At 32.8% G+C, this 25,837-nt stretch overlaps 1 protein-coding gene across 1 annotated transcript; it reads right to left on the bottom strand.

The window, feature by feature from the left end:
- Positions 1-11,448: 11,448 nt before the first annotated feature.
- On the bottom strand, positions 11,449-23,873 carry LOC118184745 (uncharacterized). Its single transcript, XM_035354462.2, has 2 exons — positions 23,716-23,873; positions 11,449-13,671 (listed from the first exon to the last, which is right to left on the bottom strand). Exons 1-2 carry the CDS (start codon positions 23,722-23,724, stop codon positions 12,769-12,771), a joined length of 912 nt encoding a protein of 303 aa, XP_035210353.1. The 5' UTR covers positions 23,725-23,873; the 3' UTR covers positions 11,449-12,768.
- Between the last annotated feature and the right edge of the window lie 1,964 nt (positions 23,874-25,837).

The raw sequence follows: 25,837 nt of genomic DNA, 5'->3' as shown, positions 1-25,837 counted from the left end.
TAAGCACTTTACAGTCCTAGGAGTTTTCCCAAAAGTAATGGCAAAGTTCTTCTCTTTATGATAGAGCACAATCCGTAGTTACCTCTTTAAACTACTAAGAATGTTGTACAGATCGCAATGCGAAGAGCGAACCTCGCTCCGAGATTTAACTCTGAACTAAAAACTGAAAGGCTTACATAGTTTTTCCCAGATTGCCAAGAAATGTCTAGTACCTTCCATTTCTCGAAATTACTGGAAGGCATATACGGTTGTAAGGATCCTAAGTTTTACTAACGTTTATTTTATTTTAAACTGTACTATCACTTCTTATTTTCTACTTCCGGCCAGAATTAAACGCTTTAACTTATTTATGCAAATTGTCTTGCTAACGCCAAGTACTTAAGTTGTGGCTTTTTGCCAAGCAAGAGAGAGGAAGAAGTTATTGGAAGCAAGCCGCCTGCCACTGTAGTTTTACGAGTTTTCACTCTGTTGCTGGTTGCCTTCAAGGCCAGAGGTTTAGCCCTCTTGTTATTTGCGAACTTATTGTAGTTTAAGCAGCTCGGCGTACTACATAAGTACCTTTCATTAAATAAAGGCCAATCTTAGTGCTAGGCACTTGTATACTAATAAATAAATAAAGTTAGTTTTAATAGTTAGTAGTTTTTATATTCTTACGTTCAGACCACAAGTGGTTGGTCTCTGTATTCCGAAGTTTCGGAAATTCCTGTAAAGTATAGAAAATAAAGGGTTTCGTGTACCCTTCCTGCTTGTATTGTCTACTTCACACATTCTTGAACATAGCTTGAGTAAGCTCCCTGTTCCTATTCAGGACCATTCATGTTTCCAAAGCAAGTCAAAAGAAACACTAGTCCTGATACGGTTATTAGTTTCATATAAAAAGCCGGATACTGTTACAGTTACATGTTTAGGGATCAATATTTTTCAGTACTTTATTTCAATCTTAATATTTTTCAATGCTTTATTGCCTTCTTTTGCACAAGAAATTGCATCAATCTTTCTCAACACTTAGTTGCAACTAAGCTTGGATTCGGATTCTGTTCCTAGGGTCGAGATAAAGACAGCATACAGTTAATTTTTTATTATTTATTTATTTATTTTTTACAAAAAAAAAAAAAAATTAAAGCTCTGAATTTATTTAGTTCAAGGAATTTCATTTGCTCTAATATTTGGGAATGGCAACAAGGAACTAGTTTACTGACAGACTAATTGGTGTCGTGCAGTAAAAACGCAATGTGCGTTTTCTAGCTATGGGAAACGAAATCTCCGAAAACAGTTCAGAAAAGATTCCGACATGAATTTAATAAATCTCCGCAAATGGGACAATAATTAGGAGATGCTGAAAACAAACCGAACATATTTTGCATAAAAGTGGTGCAAGTAGACCTAAATTCAGTAATAAAAATGTTCTGCCATTCAAAATGTGTTATAATCCCAATAAAATCATTCACCGTCCCACCCTGCAAACAAGAATTCCCAGGTCGATTTTTACTAAAATTATTTTTGGATGGTTGAAACTGACTGCATATAAATTGCAGCAGATTTGTCAACAAATCAAATCTAATGATAGAGTCGTTCGTAAGGAATTTTCTGTAGATATTCTTGACTGTATCATTAAGGATGATCAATTTCTTCAGAAAACCGCATTTAGTGACGAAGCAAAATTTCATGTTTCAGTAGAAATTAACCGACATATATGCATGATTTCAAGATAAGAAAACCTGCATATTATGCATGGGGAATTGAGCGATGTAACTCTAAAAGAAACGTTTGGATGTGCTCATAATTATTGATTGGTTCCTTCTTTTTCTCTAAGTCTTTAATTAATTCGGAGTTTACTTTGTTATGCTGAGATTGATTAGTGCATTGTTGATGACAGGTGATGGAGAACGGGGACGCCTGGTGTTTAACAGAGGTAAACAGGCATCTGGGGGTCCCGCGTCCTACACTATCCAGAGGCAACAACTCCCAGGAGCCGCACGAGGCCGCACGGGGAATTTATTTAAGATTTAAGAAAGGTTTACAAGGCCATACAGGGGCAATTCTTTGACATAAGTTGGTGGATTGCATATGTGGTTGAGGTGACATACAAAGTACATTATAAAGTAAAGTGAATAACACATAAAAACGGAAAAAATAAAACAAATACATGCACGAACTCAACCAAGTAAACACTTAACACACACTGAACACCGCCCATTTACACACAGATAACACATAAAATAAAAACATAAACACATAAAAGGATATAACATAAAAGGAGGATTGAATGCCTAAGAATTACTCTAGGACGTGGTACATATCGCAGGAATAAATACTTAAAGTTGGTTTAGGTACATAATGCGGGACATAGTACATAAATATTTAATGCATTACTTACTACAATATTCATTACGTAAGATATTATATATAACTATATATTTAATATGATGACACATTACACTACACAATATTTACTACAAAACGCATTACTTAAGATATAATATATTAGTACAACTATAAATTTATTACAATATGCTGACACAATACGAATTACTATACTTGATACAGTATGCAATACTTAAGACATTATTATGCAGAACATAGTGCACGGTACGTTGTGCGGAGGTATGTACAGGATGACACAGTACGTAAAATATAATGTGCTATACTTAATACTTAAGTCATAATTCCTGAATGCTTAACTCGATAGGTATATACAGGATGATATATACAGGATACAGCAGATATGTACGGGATGACACAGTACTTAAAATACGATGCACAATACTTAATACATATGTCATATTATTTAATGCTTAATACTTAAGATATGAACAGGATGATACATGCAGGATACAGGAGATATATGCAGGGTGACATAGTACTTAAAATATAACGCGCAACACTTAAGTCATGATGCTTAATACTTAGTACTTAAAATATGTACAGGATGATACATGCAGGATACAGAAGATGCATACAGAATGACACAGTGCTTAAAATATAATGCGCAACATTTATGTAGTCATGATACTTAGTACTAAATACTTAAAATACATACAAGATGATGCATACAGGATACAGGAGATAAATACAGGATGACACAGTGTTTAAAATATAATGCGCAACATTCAATACTTAATACTGAAGATATATACAGGATGGTACATGTAATATTTAATACTGAAGATATGTACAGGCTGATACATACAGGATACGGTAAATATATGCAGGATGACACAGTGCCTAAAATATAATGCGCAACGCTCTATACTTATGTCATAATATTTAATACTGAAGATATATACAGCAGGATGGTACATACAGGATACAGGAGATATATACTGAGTGACACAGTGCTTAAAATATTATGCGCAGCACTTGATACTTAAGTCATGATACTTTATGCTTAATACTTAAGATATATACAAGATGATATATACAAGATACAGAAGATATATACAGGATGACACTGTGCTGAAAATATAATACGCAACGCTTGATACTGAACATACTGATACTTTGTACTTAATACCTAAGTTATATGCAGGATGAAAGACTCAGGATACAGGTGATACATGCAGGATGACACAACGCTTAAAATATAATGCGCAATACTTACTACTTAAGTCATAATACTTAATACTTAAGATATATATAAGATGATACATACAAGATACAGAAGATATATGCAAAATATATACAGGATGACACAGCACTTAAAATTTAATGCGCATTTCACTTAGCACGAAGGGCAAGCGGTTGCACTTTGAATAGAAGTAACTAAGCACAGTTCACTTAATACAGATGATAGATGATTGTAAAAGCTAATTGCAGATATAATGAGCATGCAATAATATACAATGCTGGTATGGGTAAATCTGTTGAGACTTTTCTAGTGCGGCTGACAAATGTCTTGGCCGTACGCTGTGATGAATTTGGTGACTTTACAAATCTTACTTGTGGCCGTTCTGTTTCTTGTTAGGAAACTTTTGAAAGCTGTCATATTGGTTGAGGGTTGCGGTAGATGGTGATTTGTTGTTGCAGGACATGTAAACACATAATGATCTGGGAAGACCTCTTCCCCGCATATGCATTTGCCGTATTCGAAATGCCGTGGCGGTTGTAATATGTGGGGTACGGACCGTGCCCCGTTACAAAATTGGTAAACACGGCTATGTTCTGCAGGCGGTCCGTCCTCACCTTTGGATATAACTCATGCGTCCTTCATGCGTCTTCAGAGCCCATCTCCAGTTGCTATTTTTGAGTGGCTTTGTCTTTTAATATTCTTCAGGTACGATATGGGGGGCTGAGATAGAAGAAAGACAACTATTTTAAAATAGTATGGGACCCATGTCGATAGGCTACAACACATGCGTGATATTTTGATGAAACATTTTCAGCTCGCTGGATTGGTAGGGAAGTGGTCCAATTTCATGCCCCCTTCTTTTTCCGGACGTCACACCACACGTCCTCTTTTTCTGGGGATACCTGAAGAACCGAGTTTACGCTGAAGAGATTCGCAGCATCGAAGAATTAAAAAATCGAATCATCTCAGCAACAGCTATGTCTATGATTATGTCGTAACGCAATTAAGAGACAATCTGCCTAGTGCGGGCTTTACCAATATGTTATAAATAGGGTATCTTTAATGATGAGTTGAATCCAGTAAGGTGCAAAACCTAGTGCAGAGTGTACACTTTTGCACCTAGTGAAGAGTCTGTAGAAGAGAAGTAAACGTGGCGCCATCTTTTGGCGAAAATTGTAGTAGAAAAGAAGATCCATTTTTGTCTAAAACGAGAGTGAGCAGGGTTGAGGCCCGAACGCACGGTGTGAGGACCTGCAATTTGAGGATTTATTCCGCTCGGCTATGCTTATCTCGAACTGCAAAACTTCAAAATAATCTCGATGGCTTGAAAACCTAGCCAAATTTTCTGCATATTTGATTTAGCTGATTTTATTCTCTGAGCTATTGTGGTTATGCTTAATAACATCTGGAGGGAAATCTTGATATTCTCACGAGCGAACTAATGGTGATCTTTTTGAAATGTATTAGTATATATATTTTTTAATGTTAAATAAATAAAATTCAGTCAGCTTTTTTTTCCTTCCCTCTAATTCTGTATTATTTAAAACAATTCTTTGTCCGGTGAATGAATCAGGGACACTCCGTATAATAATCCCCAAGTCAAAGTTTATAAATGTGCATAATTTAAATTTACATTTTTGTCTGTTAAAACCTTCTTTTTCTTGCAATACAATGAATCAGGATTATCTTTTCGGATTACCATAATCTTCTCTCAAGGACAAAATAGCATTTGATATTACAACTTAAGAATTTAGGCAATGTTTGAAATTCGTGATATCAATAATATTTCAAAAAGGATAAAACTAGAACACATAACTTATAAAATAGATTAAAACTATGAAGAAACTTTGCATGTAATTAGTCTGATACGAGTTTTAAAAATTTAAATTTCAGTTAGCTTTATAGTTTCGTTAAGCAGTGTTACAAAATCACCGATGTGTTGCAAGGTTCTCATACGCTTCGGAGATATGTCTCACAATTTCATTTCCAGTTTGTTTTATTGCTTATTATGTACAGTAGAACTATAGAAAAACTTTTTTCATTTGTAGCATACCCATTCTTGAAAGAATTAAATGTGTCTGAAATAAAAATTGCGTCATTTCGGTGTTATTTAATGCATCTTTCTGGTTCGACGGATTAAATGTATTTAAACTATTGAATGCCATAATGGTTTTCTTTCTTTTGAAGCAAATATGTGCCTTACGAAAAGAAAATAACATGTAAATTACAACTTGCTCATTGCCGTTTCTTGACCGTAGCTGGATTATAAAAGCTCAGAATAAAAATCAAACGAACGTTTTATAATTATGCATAAAGAAATATCCTTTTCAGAATTTAATAATGGCAACCAACCTATAGAAAAAAAAAATGGAAGAAATTAAAAAAATTCTGAAAGGTTTCAGATTTTAATTGTCGCCCAAAACGGTTTGTTAAGCTTTTTTACGCTTTTTACGAGAAGCATACATACATTTATGCAGATTCTTAATTATTTAATTTCTCTAAATATAATACAGGGCGATAGTATTCGGTGGCAACAATTTGAAGACAGATTTAGACTTTTAAAGTTTCCGACTCAAAATACCGAAACAAAATTAATTGCCCTTCTGGATTAACGCCCTTATAAAACGTCTAACGTCTCTCCTCTAAACGTCTCTCCTCATACAATGGAAATTATAAAAACTAAAAACTAAACTAAAACGTCTCTCCTCATACAATGGAAATTATATCAGATGTTATTAATGAAATTTAGGGGGGAGGACAGTTAATATGGACAAAATAATAAAATGTTGGCTTTATACTAATTTGATCCACGACGGCGCATGTTAAAATAGCAAATGCAGATTTCTTGATAATACTTATTTCTTTAGAACAAACAGTATTTTAAATTGGTTTGAAACTACCATTTCTACAAATGGAGGCAGAATAAGAAGCGTTGGTTTTAAATTACTATTTACTGAAATATTAAAACTTTCTTTTATGAAGTATGATTTTTTTTGTATACTTCTAAATAAGCATTCATTATCTTTTCATTTTCTTTAATTCGGTTGAAAATGGTTTAACTCACATAAATGTGCCTTTCTCATCAAACACATAACTTACGATTTTCTACTTTAGTGTACAGAAAATCAAAAGGATTCCAAATAACTGTTTCAAATTTAATAAAATTTTGGTGCATGAAAATGTATAAATGGTAGCTGTAAAACAAATGTATACATGGTAAAACCTGGAAATCAGTGGAAGTTTTAACAGTATTTTGTATAAATTATGACTAAAAATCCTTTTCTGAACCTGCCGACACTGATATTTGCTCTAAAAGTCAGTGTAATTTTATTTAACGATATCTTTCATAGTCTTAATCGTATGCTATATGGCGGCCATGATAAGTCATGTTGCTGACATTTTCTTGGTTTCCCTTTTGTGATATTAGACTTATTACTTTAGACTCCTCGGCCAGATCCACTCACTGGGGTTAAATTAGGCCTACTTCCGAGACAATTGTCATTTTCCAACCCCCCAAGAATGCTAAAATAAAGCCCCCCAGCGAAAAAAAAGGGGTGATTGAGGGTCATGATTTCCCCACACCAAAGCGGATTTATATCAAGATCGCACGAAAGGTGAATTCACTTACAAATCCGGTTTATTAGAACTTTACTTTCGACTTCCTTCAGATGGTATTGCAATGGAACTACTTCTCATACAAATGCATGATTTCAGGGAACTGTTTTTGTTAATTTTCAGAGAAGAAACTAGGAAACAAAAAAAAAAAAATTATCTTGGGTAGGGAGACGAGTAGGCAGTTTCCTAAATAAGTTCTTGACAACTGGAGAAAGGGTTGGGAAAAATATTTCTAATGCCAGTTTCAGATGCAAAATATTTTTCTTTGGAGGAAAAAAGGAAGCAAATACTGGATTTCATAGGCTGGTGAAGTGATTAAAGAATAAACGATACTTAGATATTTATAAATTGCACAGATAAATGCAATAATTCCTTATTCTATACTGCTCAATAATCAACTGTTTCGGACACCAAGACTGTGTTGCTTAAACCCCAAAAAAATAACGAAGTCTAAGAATGGCATATCAAAGTGCAAAACAGATGAATGAGACTCCACCATATATGATCCTTCGGCTCTTGCTTTCAGAAACGGTATCATGAATGAAAATCTTTAATTTTATTTCATACCACATAGTTGCAGACAGGTCACAAGTATACTATTTACTAAGACTGAACTAATTTTCAATATATTACTAGCTTCTAAACTGTACATCAACTGATCGGTTTTTACCTCCAAATACCTTTCATCAAGAGTCAGGGTGCTTCTGTATTTTGAAATTAACACTTTGATGAACGTATTTACAGCGATTTGATTTGAAAATTTAGAAAGTGAATTTCTGTGAAATAAAACTTTAATTTTATTAAAATGTATTAAGGGATAGAATTTCTGAAAGTATTCTCAGGGCTAAATATTCTAACGTACTAATTAACAGAAGAAGTAGGATAAAAATCAAGAAATTTTTCTCCTAATTTCCCTGTCAAAGTTTACACATTTTTATTAAACCTAACTAGAGCCTCCTACTTCCTCTGTCAATTAAGGGGGCTCATGCATCTTAAACCCCTTATGATCTTCGAATACGTTACTGTTGCAAGAATTGGGATATTTTATTTATTTTAAAAGCAGTTACTTTTAATTTTTTACAGCTGATTACATAATATACAACTGCTTTGGAAACTAGTAACTAGAAAGTTTCTGCTGCCACAGATATTTTTGTAATTTAATCCGCTTTGTGACAAAATTTTTCATCATGTTTCCACCTTGCGCACATATTTTAAAAATGGCTAATGGTACATACTTGAAATTTGGTGGAATTCTTTATATGGGCACTATTTTCTAACTGAACCAAAAATCTGATGAATATTTTAATATTAAACAATTTTGTGCACGAAAACATTACAGATTTTTTTAATAAAATACATTTCATAAACTCAACTAAAAATAAAATAAAAATTTAACATGCAGTTCTTAGAGTTTTCGTTTCACAGTCATTTCCAAATGTTATAAAAGCTATATATTAAATATGGAATTAAATTATGCAACAGAAAGTTTTAAACTGCGCGCGCAAGGTGGGAACACGAGGAAAACTTTTGTCACAAAGCGGATTAAATTATAAAAATATTTGTGGCAACACAAACTTTCTGATTAGTATTTCAGAAAGCAGCTATATTATGTAGTCAGCTGTAAAACGTTGGAAGTAATTGCTTTTAAAATAAATAAGTTATCCCAATTCTTGCAACAGTCACATATTCGAAGATCTTATGGGTTTTAAGGTGTATGAGTCCCCTTAATTTTAAGCAGTTTTAACACCATTTTTTTTTATTTTTCTTTTAATCTGCCACAATTTTGAAATTAAAAATTACACCGCTTTTATTTTCTTAATAAAAAAGTACTGCTTTCATTTTTACTAAAGCAGCGTTTCCCACATCTCAAATTATACCTCCCCAGCAATACAAATACTAAACTTTTGTTTTCTAACTTAGTACACTTTTTGTACACTTAGAAATGATAGATACATATTCTTGTTTAAATTCAAGTTTGAAAGCTCAGGAGATAAAGTTTTATTCTCATTTCATTGTTTTTTACTTTCCTTTACACGATTATTTTGATTTCCTACTTTACGAAAAATGTATTTTTATTATTCCTTATTTAGTACCACTTTTCCAAAATTCCAGGACATGGAATTCGGACAATTTCTTTTTTAGTTATTTCCATTTACTTTGAAATTTAATTTTGCATTTTCAATTTTATAGATTGCATTTTAACGTTTGAATTTTACTCGAGTTTCAACAGCATTTCGGTTTTGCCGGAAATTGGCAACATATTTCGCTGCCCAATTTTTGATTTGCTTTTCCTTCATTTCCCTTCTGAAATCTAAATTTAAATTAACTTCCGGAAATTTAAGTTGTATTTGATTTTTCACTTTTGTGTATTTTTTTTTTTAATTCCACGAAGTTTATTTTGGTAGATTATGGCAAAGCAGTCGAGGGCTATCTGCCTAAGGGGAGGGACGCCTTTAAGGAGAACTTTCTAAGGGAAACTGGCTCGTATATACGTTACACGTGGGGAAATCCACGAAAGTGTCTATGCAGCCAGCTCTTTCGCCTGAAATCGAACGCAAGTCGGAACTATTACCACTCTTCAGCGATTTTACCACTCGGTTGCTGGTGGGCTGGATTTCCACAAAGCTTAGGATATTTTGCGTTTTCTATAAGTTTGTTTTTTCCAACTGATGTTTTCTTAGTTAATTGTAATTTTGCCTCTTTGGTATTCAAAGTTACTATTTTTAAAATTAAAATAGTATATTCCTTCTATTTTTTCAGAATTTTTACTTCTTATTTTTTTTCCTATTATGAATATTATTATTACTATTATTTATATATTATATACATTGATGTCACTTCGAGCCGGTTATATTTTGATGATCGCATTTGGTAATTTCTTAAAAGTTCCCTTTAAAAAAAACTGTATGTTTATGTTATCATGTAATTATTAGCCCAAAGGGGTGGTAGTCCAGAAGGGCTACTAGTTTTGAAACGTCACGCTTCGCGTTGTTTCACTATTCCAGTTGTTGCCACCAAATATTATCGCCCTGTATTATATTTAAAAAAATTAAAGAATGAAGAGTCTGCCTGAATGTATGTATGTTTCTCGCATAATCCTCCAACCGAATTCCAAATTGGTTTTATTATCTATTTTACATTTTGTAAAACTTATGTAAAAACGAATTTTTTATTAACAAATTCAATGATTTCAAAGCGAGCAGTGGCAACGCTGTATGGAAAATAACGTTTTTATCTCCAGTGCGCGAGAGCGCTGTCTATCAGAAATTCTAAAGCTAAGCTATTTTTAAATATGATTTGATATTGCTAGTTGAATTAAATTTTATGTGATTTAATTGTGAAGAACATGATATTTAATAAGTAAAGGTAACACACAAAATGTTTAAAAAAACGCCCCTTTGGGCGCAATATAAAATCTGAAAGCTTTCAGATTTTATTATTTTTTATTTTAAATTAAAAAAAGAATTTTGGGTTATTCTTTTGTAATTCATCCATATAAAATTCAGAAACTTTACTTTAATGATAATTCTTTTGGATGCTCCTTAACAAAGACCAAGAAATTTTCAATTGTTTTTATTATTCAGATTTAATATTTAATTATTACATTTTTTTATTTTTGTATTTATTTACTTTTATTTTGATACTGTTTTTTGAGATTTTGGGGTATCAAACTAATTTTAATTTGTTCTTTCCTCTTAGTTTTATGGATATTAATTATGCATATTTTATTTCCTTCTTGATTAAATTTTGTAGTATTTTGCTCGACATTAAAAATATTTATTACTTAAATATTCTTAAATTTTACACACACACACACACACATATATGTTTTGTTTCCTTAGTATATAAATGCATTGATAAAACATTAGTAAACAAAGACCAAGAAATTTTCAATTGTTTTTACTATTCAGATTTAATATTTAATTATTACATTTTTTATTTTTGTATTAATTTACTTTTATTTTGATACTGTTTTTTGAGATTTTGGGGTATCAAACTAATTTTAATTTGTTCCTTCCTCTTAGTTTTATTGATATTAATTATGCATATTTTATTTCCTTCTTGATTAAATTTTGTAGTGTTTTGCTCGACATTAAAAATATTTATTACTTAAATATTCTTAAATTTTACACACATACACACACACACACATATATATGTTTTGTTGCCTTAGTATATTAATGCATTGATAAAACATTAGTATTGATTTGGAATAAATCATTCCCTTAACGCTCAGTGTTAAAAAAGGTAAAGTACAACAAGAATTCAACATAATAGTTTTATTAAAAACACTGTATCTCACAGTTTCTTTGTAGCATTTGCAGAAGAATAAATTAAATAAATATTAAAATGCTTCTGGAACACAATGATCACATGTAGTTATTGACAGTTGAAATCACAAAGATCACATAATTGTGCTCATATAAATTTCATTCATTCACAGTTCTCTGTGCTTGATTTTGTGCTTTTTTACAGCGTCAAAAATAGAGTCAACATTCGATCTTATACTTAACAGAATTCAAATCTGAATACGTTTCAGATAATTTTATATTGAAATGAATATACAAATAAATAAAATCCCATGCGCCAGCACGTAGGGTAAGCATGACTAAAATTATCATTTTTGAACGTTGTTCTACTTAATCTTCTTCGATAAATTCTATGCTCAAACTGAAAAACAAAATCTTCAATATGTTTAAATTGAAATGTGTTTCTAAGAAAAAAGAAAACCTAAACTTGTTGCATTTCTCATGTTCTCTTTTTCACAGCGCATGTTCTACACTCTCTGAACAGGTAAAACATTTTAGCGTTCGGATGAAATTGTTAAATAGAAAAAATTAAGCTTAACGGAATAATAGGCTTAGGAATAAAAATAGGCTTAAGAAAAATGCAACTATGATCCTGAATATGCTTCCAATGAGTATTTAGTTTTCATCAAAAATGCATTATGGGGATAAACTTAAAACAGTAAAGAGTAGTGCCTTAATCTCACGATGAAATACTCAATTTTTTTCCGAACACAGCAATTTCGAAAAAAATTTGAGGCGCAGACACAGTCAATGTTAAAGCATTGACTGATTAGAGAAGAAAAAATCTGATGTGTATAATTTTTATCAAACGATCGAAAACGTATAATTTATATGTAATGTATTGTTAATTGATATCGCTAGAATACTGCAAGATGTAAGCCAAATATTAAAATTATCATTTATCTTGTACATTTTTCTGACATTCTTAGCTTGATATTTGATTATTTCTGGCACTAAAGTAATTATTCTTCAGTATTGTTTTTACCGATAATGTTTCATTTTGTTTCGAAGAAGCAGCAATTGGTTTTCTTTTTAAAATAGCGTCGAAAAAAACATTAAGTATTCACCAAAACTCAGAAAGGGATAGTTTTCGAAAGATCGATTGCTTGACAATATTTTTGAATGACAACTCACATTACTAAACTGATGGTAGTGATCAGTCCAGCTCTCTAGTTTGGAAAGATTTCCACTTGCTCCACGTTTTAGAGCAATACTACTCCCATAAATATCGAGTATGAGTCTTAGAAATTTTAATTTAGAGTTGAAGAAATCTGTTTAAGGAAAATATCCATTTTGCTCTTTGAAGGTACCAGAATGCTGAGGTCCGGCATATCCCCCTACTGGAAGACCTCCACGAGTTTGAAAGCTTCGTTGAGCAGGACCGAGATTTGCACCTTTGTTGTCATCAGATATAACAAAATTAGGGGAATCTCCTTGTCTCAAAAATGCTTGTCCTTCAGTGCCATGATAAGAGAATCCAGCTGGTATTATTGGAGCAGGATTATCTTCAGGTTTGCGAGCTGCTTCGAGATTACTGCTTCCATAAAATCCACTTGCACCAACAGGAGAGGATGATCCGTAACCACCTTGGACTGAAGCAGGTCCACTGTACAATCCACTTTGACCGGAAGGTCCACCATATCCAGCTAAACCACTGTTGCTACCATAAGAAGGGGAAGGGAGTCCAGAAAGTCCACCATAAGCAGAAGGGCTGCCATATTGGGAAGAAACTGAACCACCATATCCTCCAGGACTGATAGATGGCATTTGAGAATAAGCACCAGGGTTGACAGAAGCACCTAGTGAGCCATATCCTGAGCCAAGTCCAGATGCATAGCCAGCTGGGTTTATTGCTTGACCTGCTGAAGCGCCATGTCCAGATGCATAGCCGGCTGGGTTAATTGCTTGACCTGCTGAGGCTCCATATCCAGATGCATAACCAGCTGGGTTTACTGCTTGACCTGCTGAAGCTCCTCCAAAGTTGAGATAAGTGTTTGTACCTGTCCTAGGATCTCCAACGCTGTAAGAAAAGCCGTCGTCTCTCTGTTCCACATTGACCTTAACATTTTCTTTTCCAACAGTCTGCCTGTAAGAAGGGGATAGAGTGCCAAGGCCTATTGAAAATGGTTCTTCTTTGGCATTAGCAAAAGCAGCCACTACGGCTACTAGAATGAAAAGCTAAAAGTAAAAAGAGGACAAATTAGCAATGTAATGCAGCTGTAAATTCTTGTTTAAACAAAAAGAGCATGAGGCAAATTTGAAAACATTGAAGGAAAATAAGATACTACTTGAGATTCATGTGCTAAGAATCTTACTTTTTCATTCTGCTTACTTATCCTTGGCTATTAGATCTCTATTATGCATTCAATCAACTATTTTATTTTGAGGGTTTATTGCAAGATACTCAGTGCAGCTTATAATAATAAATTACAAAACGACTGACCACGTAAAGGAAAAGAATGCTTTCACTAGAGACTTCTTAAGGGAAAATGGCTCATCTTCACGTTATACATAAGAAAAATTACGAAAATATTCATGAAGACTAGTAGTCGAAATGCGAAATCGGGTCGAATCAGCAATATTCAGCGATCATATAACTTTGGCCACTGACTGGACTATTGTGAAATGTATATGAGATAATACTTAATGTGGAAAGATTGCGTACTTGATATAGAACAATACGTCTAATCGATATTACTCTTGACAATAACTTATATTCCGGTATTGTTTATTTTTAAGTATGCGGCTAAATTTTCAGGCATTATGCAAAGAAATATTCCCCCGCCCCCCCCCAAAAAAAAATTGAATACGATTTCTAAATATTTTTGAAAAATCCCTATACACGAATTTAAATATTCTTGAATTTTTATGAAAAAAAAACAGCCATAATTAAATTTTTTACCCTAATTTTGTTAAAAATCGTAAAATGTATTTGTAAAGAATTTGTTATAACTGTTTTTTATTTATTTAATTAAAATTCCTTGATAGAAATGTTTCTCTTAATAACATACTAATAGCTTACTTAATGAAAATATGTTTATACATTTTGTTTAATTAATTCCGACAAAATATAGGAAAGCGACCTTCCTAGAAGAAAGACATTCTAAATGAAAATAGTTGAGGTTGCATGGAAACATAACTGCGAAAATGCACATGCAGCCAACTCATTCACTAGGACACACGCCGGGTGAGAAGTGTTAGAGTTCTAGAGGTTATACTCAAGTAAATCAAAAAATTCCCCCAAATATTTCATTTGCTAATTAATTACGAAGTAACCTATATACCAAAATGTATATTTACAAATACATTATTAAGCAATGTTGAAAAAAAAAGGGTTATATTTTAAGAATTTCATTATGAAAATGTTAAGTAACAGATGTATAAAATATTTGAGCTTGAGTTTATCATATATGTTAAGAAACCTTGTTTTTTGAATGAAAATTTAAAAAATTAAATTTCGAATTTTTATGTGCAGAAGACTGTTCTTAAGTCCCCTCCCCCTTTTAAACATTTACCATATCATCCGCGAAGCTGTAGAAAGATTAAGTTATTTAGAAGCAGGAGCGACGGAAAATGAGCAATGCCCTTGCAGAGACTCGGACCTCTCGAATACGTGTCGAGCGTGCTGACCACTATACTACGAAAGCTTACTAAGAAGGCGGGATAAATACCTTATATACTACCCTCTTTTAAAGGGTGACTGGGGATTAGGGGACGCAGTAGCCAAATCATGGTGGTGGAGAGTTATCATCCACCACCTTTTTTAGTTCGGGCGCCACTGTAGAGACATTAGGGTATTTCGAAGCAGGAGCGACGAAAAATAAGCAATGCTTTTGCAGGGATTCGAACTATGGATCTTTCGAATACGCGTCGAGCGTGCTGACCACTACACCACGAAGGCATGCTAATAAGAAACCTTACAAGGAAAGGGAGAAAAACCTTACAAAGCTCCCCAGCGACTGAATGCCCCAAAACACCAAACGTTTAATAGTTGGATCGAAAGTCAAATTATCAAAGTAGGAATGGGGTAAAATTTATCGGGATTTATAGAAAAAATTCAAAATTCAATTTTTTTAAATAATTAGGTAACTAAAGATTTTATCCAAATAAATAATACTTTGCATTCCCTTTGATGCACAATTAAAAACTGTCTAAAGATTATTCACTTTAAGTTTACCTTATCTGATCAGCTCAGTATATTTTATCTTTGATACTTGCAGGAATCCTAAAATTTTTAATTGTAAATAATTGACAAAATTAAAATGATTTAAGTGATTTTCTTTTTTAATTCGAAAAAAGTGCATATATATTCTTATGATTAAAGAAAAGGAAACATTAACAAATTTAGATCTCTAAAACTTATTTTGCCTTGCAGGTTTTCTAACACTGTACTTCTATCAATATGGATATAATGAATTTTTAGCGACACTTTATATTATTATTATTATTTTACATTTTCTTCAGCATATATTTACTCTATTCATTTCATGAAAGAACATTCATGTTTGTACTATGTATGTGCAGTTTGTAGGAATTATCTACAGTGCAAAGATGTATAACGAATAGAAATAAACTGAAAATATTATTAATTAGGTTAAATGCAAATTTTTATCCCAAACGAGCGTAAGCTCAGGGTTATTAATTTCCTTTTGCATTTTGCGTCGATTCACTTTCTGCGTTGTTTCACTTTTCAAACTGTTCCCACCAAGTATTACAGCCCTGTATTATAATAATTAAATAATAAAAAATCTGCATAAATGTATGCATGTTTCTCGCATTGTGATAAAACAGCGGTACCTAGAGCTATCCAATTTTGAATAACATAACTCTCTTCCGAATGTGGGCATCTGGAAACCCCCAACTTGGAAGTTGGAATTTGTTTTATTATCGATTTCATATTTTGTAACACATTAACGAAGTTTTGATTAACAAACTCAAAGGATTTAAAAGCGAGCAATGGCAACGTTGTACAGAAAAAAAAAATTATCTCCAGCGCACGAGACTATGTATCGAAAATTTTAAACGTATGCTTATTTTAAAATTATTTTGTGATATTGCTGTTGAATTGAATTGTATCGTTTAAGTGCGAAGAACATGATATTTAATAAATAAAGCTAACACAGTAAACGTTAAAAAAACGCCCCTTTGGGCGTAATGTAAAATCTGAAATATATCAGATTTTTTTTTTTTTTTTTTTTTGTTTTTTTGTTTTAGTAATACATATTTTTAATAGCTACTTTGATATAACTTTTTGTTTATTTCAGTTACAGCAACTGAAAAATATAACCCTTCTATTTCAGTATTTTTATTCTTCTCCGAATTTGTTCTTGAAGATGAGCGATGTTTCTAAGAACTAGAAAAAAAATATATTATGTACTCCTTAGAGGTTAGGCTCTTGTTGCCAACATCATTTACCAGGGAAAAAAAAATCTGATGTTTACACCACATGACTTCCTTGTACGGAATATTAAATTATACGCAGTTTTCTTGCATTTCATTTAAACTTATTGGATTGAATTAAATCTACTTCGCCGACAGCGCATAAACCACAATAGAATAAATGCATTCTTTAAAATTCACTCTAGTATTTGTTTACCATAGCGACACTCTGGCGCTAGATTCACTTAACAGTATTATATTTCGTTCATATTATAACTCATAATGCGCAAAATTTATATCATTTAGAGAATAGAATTATCTAATCGTTGCCACATGTTCTATTCAAATACTATAATAAAGCTAGAACGATGTATAACAGAAATTAAGCAAACAAAACAAAAAAGAAACAGTTTTTCACAGACGATTGAGTATTTCTCATTCAATTAATTCGGTTCTCACTTCGCGACAAGGCAAAAATACATAAAAACTAAAAATATCTATATTAAAAATTACGAAGTAAATCTTAAACACTTATTTCCTCGAAAACATTCCAGAAAGGATTAAGCATGATTTAATTGGCAATAATAAATGAAGGCCTTATCTTTGTTTTTGCGAAGCTAAGTTTCTCTAGATTGGCAACAAATCCACTAGTCTGCTGTTTCAAATGTAAACAATTAATAGCCGCCATATAGAAATGCTTAGCGGCACTTAAACAACTTTAAAATTGTTGATAATTCTAAAAATATTGCATACAGATTTACTAAAGGCATAAAAAACTTAACTGGAAGATATAAACAACATAATTCAATCATTTTTAAAGCAAAAAATGTACAATTTACAAACATATAAGAGTAAAGAAACTGGGATCACTGAGCCGGGTAACAGAGTGGATATATATATAAATATATTTATATACGTTTGGCGAGGCCAATTGGAACCAAAATGCGAGGTACACATCTACATGTCATAGCACTCCTATATACAAAATTTCAACGTTCTGAGGCTACTCGTTTTTGAGTTATGCGAGATACGTACGTAGATACGTACATATGTTGTGAAAACTTCTTCACAACAAAAAAAAGTGAAATAAACTTCTTATGATAATTTTACCTTTTATTCTCAAGAGTAAAAACACATGTATTGACAAATAAAAATTCGCAAAACGTATTGAGATAATCCATTATTAGTTCCGCTTCACTTAACTAGTAAGTCGTAAACTGTTCACAGAATGCAACAACAACGATGGGACACATTACTAATCACTTCCTGTATCATTGGACGATTATGTGTCAGGTAGTTGTCAATCACGTATAATCCTCCGAAAACATATGAGAGAAACAAAAGAAAACGAAAACACTTTACGATCCATGAATGAGATCGTTGTTACGCATCGATCAACAACTCGATCGGAAACGTGCTGGGAATTTTAAAAAGTAGTATTTAATGTGTCACGCAACTGAAGTCTAAGACGCTAGACACATTATTAAAACGATTAAAGCAAATCTAATGAACGATTACAGAGCGAAGACTTCTACTTATTTTTTTCCGCATTGTGTATAGACTAGCTAATAAAGTTACTCAAATAACTTCCAAACGCAGGTAAGTAACATACCTGTGATCAAGAGTAACATACTGTGATTACGAGTATCACGCAGGAGATATGAAAGTAGCATACTGTGATTAGCGTTAACAATTAAAGTATTTAGTGGTCATAAACTTATAATGTATTTACTTCCTCCTTTCGGCATGCCTTCGTGGTGCAAAGGTAACTCACTGCCAGCAGGTCCCTCAAAAAAGCTTTATCTGTCTTAATGTCGTGTGACACGTCTTCTTTGAACTACTTAGAACTATTTAGACCATAAATTAGGATTGCTGCACTATTTTAAACTGGTTTTTGAAGTTACTTTTGCGTATTTTTTAAATATGTTTTGGATTCGTTTATTTTAATGTATTAAAAGTTAATATAACGCTTAGAAAGAGGACAGATTATTGCACTAAATATTCACACATCTAATGAGTGTAAGAAATATTGCTTCCGTGGTTGGTGTTGAAAAATAGAGCGTTTCTCTAATTCTGAGGGGAGGTAATAATACTGGATCATTTTCTCCGGAACGCAAGGGCAAACGTAAAAGGAAAACAATTCCCAAATCTGGATCACTTTTAATATACTGCCTTAAGGTTTTGCACGCATTTCAAGATACACGTATATATACGTTCTAACAGGCATAACAAAAGTATTCTAGGCCGTATATATACGGCCTTGCCGGCTACAGGGTTAATTCACCAAAAACTAGCAAAGATCATAAAATACTTATTGTCTATTGGTGTTAATATTCATACGTCAAATGTTGGGCATAGATTTCTCACTGCTGGTTCAAAGGCGAGAAAGATAACTAATAAAAACTTTTGTCATTCCAAATACAGCAAAAGCGATAATTGTGGGCCCCAAAAATACAAATCTTCATTCAGCGATGAACACTCGGTCTTTTGTGCATGGTTACAAATGTAAGATTGTTAGACAAAGCAAGAGTGAATCTAGAAAATCTCAGCATATTCAACAAACCGTAAAATACCCTCAAAAACAAATGTTTGGGGTTTTTTTCACAGCAGATGAATCTGGAAGCCTAGTTCCTATTCATGTAATGATGAATTTATTGAAGTATATATACAGAAATTTTTAAATGTAGGATTGCGCAATTATGCAAAACCTTTGCAGTGACATTTCAACATGAATGGTTTCATGCCACACATTGAAATCTGTCAGAAAGTTCATTTTATGAAATGCCCACCAGCAGCCGAGCGGTATAGTAGCTGAACACTGGTAGCTCGGTCCGAGGTTCGAATCCCGCGAACGGGCTGGCTGCATGGGCGTTTTCGTGGTTTTCCCCATGTGTAACGTGTATACGAGCCAGTTTCCCTTAGAAAGTCCTCCACGAAGGCATCCCTCCCCTTAGGCAGATAGCCCTCGAGGCTTTGCCATAATCACACACACACATTTTATGAAATAAATTATTGCACTAGATTGGCCTGGAATTTCAAAATTCATCAGACTTAAATCCGATCAAAAACTTATAGTGCAATTCTACAGGAACATCTTATCAAAATGGATTGTACGACAAAACAGCGCATGATTAAGAATGATATAAAAGTGTGGTTCCATGATAAAGAAGTAAAAATATTCACAATACCAGTAAAGCCAATGCCTAAGCAAATCTAGAGGTCATTTTTGATAAATAAGGTCATAGTTCCCATTAATTTTATTATTATCAGAGTATATGAAAGTACGTACATAAATTTTAGAAAAAACTCATTTTGTTCCAATTAATTTGCACATTATATTAAGTAGAAAAATGCAAATATTAACTTCTCCCATCTTGTCTGTTAGTGCGTCCAATAATGTTAATAGACCACCTGCCTTGACCAAAGGAGCGAGACAACTAAATGAAGAATCTCATCATCCCACATCATTTACTGACAAGATTCTGCTGCTAAGCCAAAATTAAGAAATCCGAGACTTCAGCTATGCGAACTGAACGCCACCAGAATTACTTTCAAAAACTTGGCAAGACTCAGAACTGGCCATTTCAGAAGGGTGTTTTCATTAAAATTCCCTTATAAGCACCTTTAAAGAAATTATACTTCGATGTAACAAATTTATATATAAATTGTTTCCCCTTCAAAAAAACATTTTAATAACGCAGAAATCGTAAGTTATGAATTAAAATATAAAAAACGTTGAAGTAAATGAAATAAGGTTCTTTCATAAGCAAACTATCAAGCTGCGACAGAAATCTTATAGCAAAACAGTGAAATTATCTTCAGAACTGTACCTAAACTGAGAAGACTTAGGTAAGAAATCAGAACTGCACCTAAAATGAGAAGACTTAGGTATGTAACTTAGGTAAGAAATCATACAAAGTGTAAAACAGCTCACAAATTAAATATTACAGTGAAACTGATGACAGGTAATTAGGAATCCCATTTTGAGATTTATTTAAGGCGTTAAAATCCGTCAGTTTCGAATATATATTATCAGTCATTATGAACATCACAAAGGATGTAAGAATTGTAAGATTAACATACAGTATAACTCTAACATTTCGGATCATTTCTTTTGTTTTCTAAATTGCATAAATTAAACTCCTTTTCAGTTTATTTTATAAGCTTTTAATTACTTTATAAGGTATTTTTTCCTCCCTTTCCAAATGCGTTAGTGATGTAATTGGAAGCATACTCGAGGGCATTGCACATTTTCACGTCTCCTGCTTCAAAATAACCTAATGACTCTATAAGTGGCTGCCGAACTTTTTATAATATATAACCTAATGACTCTATAAGTGGCTGCCGAACTTTTTATAATATATAACCTAATGACTCTATAAGTGGCTGCCGAACTTTTTATAATATGAAATTATAAAATTAAAAGGTGATTGTTGATAATTTATCACCACCAAGATTTGGCAATGGAGGTCTCCTCATTCCCAGTTACCCTTTAAAAGGGAGAGTATGTGTGGTATTTTCTCCCTCCTTTCCGCATGCCTTCGTGGTGTAACTGGAAGCATACACGACGCGTATTCGGGAGGTCCGAAGTTCGAATCCCGGCAAGGGCACTAGACATTTTTCTCATCTCCTGCTTAAAAGTAACTTAATGACTCTACAATTTTAAGATAAATATTTTAAGAAGACTACAATAATAAAAAAATTGCATAATTTTTATTTAAATTTATTTAAATAATATTAATAAATTTATAATATAAATTTTTTTATAATATAAAATTAATAAAATTAATTTATTAATAAATTTATAATATAAAATTTTAATTTTTATTAAATATTTTAAAAAGACTACAATAATAAAAAAATTCATAATTTTAAGAAGCTTTTAAATTATGAATTTAATTGTATGTGATATGTAAATTGAGCTGTAATATTCAACAAATGTACAATTAGTAAACATTAATAAAATCTGCAAGGAAATATTGCAGTTTCCTCTGCGAGCTGTTACTATGCAGGTGGTTAACCCATTCAGCTGTCGAGTAGGTTCGAATCCGGGCGGGAGCACAAGTTTTTCACTTTTCTATCTGCGAAAAAATAGCCCCCGACAAAGTAACTGTGTACTCCTCACTTGCTTATTTATTGAGACTGGAAAAGCTCTAAAAGTTATCTTTTATTAAAATGATGTTAAACAAACCTCATAACATTCAGATAATTAAATCTCCATGCAAGGGACATTTGTTTAATAATTTGCAGTCAATTATTTCTGTATTTTGATGAGCATCGCGTTAACTGCTATGTGTGATCCTTGGTCCTTAAGATAAAAAATATTTTTTAACCTTCACTGCAATAGTTTTAACTGCACAATTATGTTTCAATAATTCAAATAGTTCACTCACAAATTAGTAGTAATTCACAAATTAGCAGTATTTGAATTAGTCGAAAATGTAAAACTCTCATGCTTTCAGAATTATAAAAACATATTTGCGCTGAAAAAAGGGGAAACAAATTATCCGGATCTTCTTAATATACGGTCTCATTCAATTTCAATGTTTGGAATTCTACAGTACAGTAAGACCCCGCTTAACGCGGGGGATACGTTCCATCGAAGTAGAGCGTAATGCGAAACAGCGCTAAGCGAGGCTATCTTAACATGTAAATAATGGGGTTAGGGGAAGACGGATAAAAAATGGTTAGGCATTAAATTTAATAATTTTTTTTTTAATAAAAATAAAATCAAACATTTATTTCTTACAAAAATAACAACAATATAAACGCATATACTTTTAAAAACAAATAAAATTCTCAGTCAGATCATTCAGTCTATTCTGGGTTTCCAATTTTCTGTCTTTTTGTTAAGAAGGCATTATGATAGATTGGCTTAATGGCATATTGCGTTCAATTTCGTCGTCAATCCATATAGACAGTCGTTTTTCCATTTCCTCTATAATGTTATTTCTAGAACGGGTAATTCTAGTTGCAGAGCTTGACGTAGTTACAGTTGCCGATGACAGTATTTTTTTCTTTATTCTTAAGAATTGTCCTTATTGTTGAAGTTGCCAAAATCAATGCAGCGCTAATTTGAGATTGACGTTCACCAGAATCTAATCTTCTAATCACTTGCATTTGAGTTTCCAGTGAAATGCTTTTTCTGGTTGCTTTCTTTTCTTGTTTTTTATTATCACCCATGATAAAAACTAAAGATCATAATATTTGTCACTGTATTAATCGTTATAGTATTATACAAATTTAAACTTACAATAATGTCAACAAATGTTTCAAATGATAAAAATGCGTCCACCAAGCAAGAAACACAACTACACTGTTTCGGATATGTTATTTGGAAACCTAGCGCTGCGCACAATTTCGGAGAATCCCCGGGTTGAAATAAAAGAGCGCTAAACCGAAACAGCGCGAAACGAAACAGCGTTAAGCGGGGTCTTACTGTATGTGCAATCAGCTGCAAGAAGAATGACATTAAAGGTAGCATCAAAGCAAATGAAATACAACAAATATTCCAAATAAGTAACTATATATTCCAAGTAACAAGTAATATCATATTGCCTTATGACGAAGTTTGGTAACCTCACTCAATTTCGAAGCATATCTTCCAAGACGGAATGTAATTATACACTTCTTTACAACTTTAACAAAATCCAACAAATGTGTAAACAATAGTACGACGGACTGAAGCAGATTGTATCAATAAAAACTGCCGAAATAAGTATTATATCACGTTCCTTCAGATTCAAAAACCGCGCTCTAAGTAACTAAGTAATTACGGAATTTACAAGATCGCCAAAACAATACCTTAAGGCAGGAAATGTTACCATTAGAAAACAAACTCACCTGATTCATGATGCTGAAGTTTGTTTAAGACCGTTACCTCGATAACTTCCTTTTCGCTGCACAAAATACAAATAATGCTTGCGAGAGCCTCTGGGACAGGTTTTATAGCTTTACTCCAAAGCCGGTATGCCACATATCCAAGCCGGCCTTCCTTTCCACACCGGCACCGCCTATGTTCGTTTTGGTGACCCAATTTCGCGATAAGCATTCATTCCTATCTCTCTGTGAATATGTAATGTCTGATCATTGGAACATTGCAAGTTTGTTATGAAATAAAACAAAACAAATGCTGTTTCTTTCGCGTGGTTGCCTGCGGCTTGTTTATTTTTTGAGAGCGGGAAGGAAACGGTTCTGTTAAGATGGACAGCTTCGTGTCAAAGGATTGTATTTTGGGAATCTTCACATTTTTACCTATAACGAATGAGAAAGGAATTTCTTTTCAACACATTTCAGAGGTTAATGTGCTCGGATACGCGAGTGATTAGTACTTTCTTGAAGAAGTATTTTTATTTCCTCCATCTTCTGTAATAGTGGCCATCCGCTCAAGTATTTGGTGGGCCAGTCCAGCATTTGGTCATCTTCATTTTCCTCCAAAGAAGACTTCTACTACTCTCGTTTTGATTAATTTCCCCGCTTCCATTTTGTTGAAAAGAGAAGGAAATTCTTGAGTTTATTAAGCTTATTACTAATATGATTTATTTCTTTGCCATTTTTCTTAGCATTTATATCAAAGTTGATTAAGATCTTGATTTTTTGTTAGACCAATACTAAACATTCATTTAAACTTATTGTATTAATAGTGATTTACTCACAAATGTTCTGTTATATACGTTACTTGGAACGCTGTACTCACCTTTATACTGATTTAACAAAACTGTAAAAACATTTCTTAGACGTTTTGAAAAGTGCTAAATGCTCAACCAGAAGAGGTTACGTTAGGTTATTCGAATATGATAAAGCCACAAGGTCTATCTGCCTAAGAAGATGGAGGCATTCGTGGAGGACTTTCTCATTACACATCGGGAAACCACAAATAAATAAATAAATAAATAAATAAATAAAAAATAAAAATAACATTCGGCCAGCCCCTTCGATTGGGATCAAGCCAAGTCAAACTACCATTATTTGACGGTCTTAATCATTCGGCTATTGATGGAGTTAAATAAAAGAGAAAATTCATAAGAGAATTTAATATATGGCGGGAAAAATACCATATATACTCCTCTTTTTAAAGGACGATTGTTTTTCTTCTTCTTTTTTTTAGGGGACCCAATCGCCAAATCCTGGGTGTGGAGTAACCTCATGCAACATTCTTTTAGTTCGGGCGCCGCTGTCGAGACATTAGGTTAATCGGAAGCAGAAACGATGAAAAATTAGCAACCGCCTTAGCCGAGATTCGAACCACGGACCTCTGCAATACCGGCCTAGCGTGCAGAACCACTACACCAAGAAGGCACGCTAGGAAAGTGAGAGAAATACCTTATACCTTTATTTATTAAATATGTTTTTCGAACTTAAATTATAAAATTCAATTCAACAGTAATATGACAAAATAATTTTAAAATGAGCATGAGTTTAGAATTTTCGATACACAGTCTCGCGCGCTGGAGATAATTTTCTTTCGTACAGTGTTGCCATTTCTCGCTTTGAAATCGTTGAGTTTGTTAATCAAAAATTCGTTAAAGTTATACAACATATGAAATAGATAATGAAACAAATTCCAAATTTCAAATTTGGGCTTCCAGATGCCCATACTCGTTATTCAAAATACGTTATTCAAAATTGGATGGCTCTGTGTACAGTTGTTTTATCACAATGCGAGAAACATACATACATTTTTGCAGATTCTTCATTATTTAATTTCTTTAAATATAATACAGGGCTATAATATTTGGTGGCAACAATTTGAAAAGTGAACCGACACTTATAGTGAATCCACGCAATATGCCAAAACGAAATTAATACCCCTTTTGGGCAAATTGCCCCTTTGGGCTAATAATGATTATTTGTGTAAAATCTCACATGTAAAATTATTTTATGTGTTATAGCCATGTGCTTTCAAAGTGTTTAATGTGCGAAACATTTTGTTAATGGTGGAAATTGAAAAAGAATTTTATTGTAT

The sequence above is a fragment of the Stegodyphus dumicola genome, chromosome 9 (genome assembly GCF_044657685.1).
Source record: "Stegodyphus dumicola isolate Sdum_Otavi_A_Nest chromosome 9, ASM4465768v1".
NCBI classification, from domain to species: domain Eukaryota; kingdom Metazoa; phylum Arthropoda; class Arachnida; order Araneae; family Eresidae; genus Stegodyphus; species Stegodyphus dumicola.
Note: the sequence above shows the minus strand (reverse complement) of the source record. Positions and strands in the feature narration are given on the sequence as shown.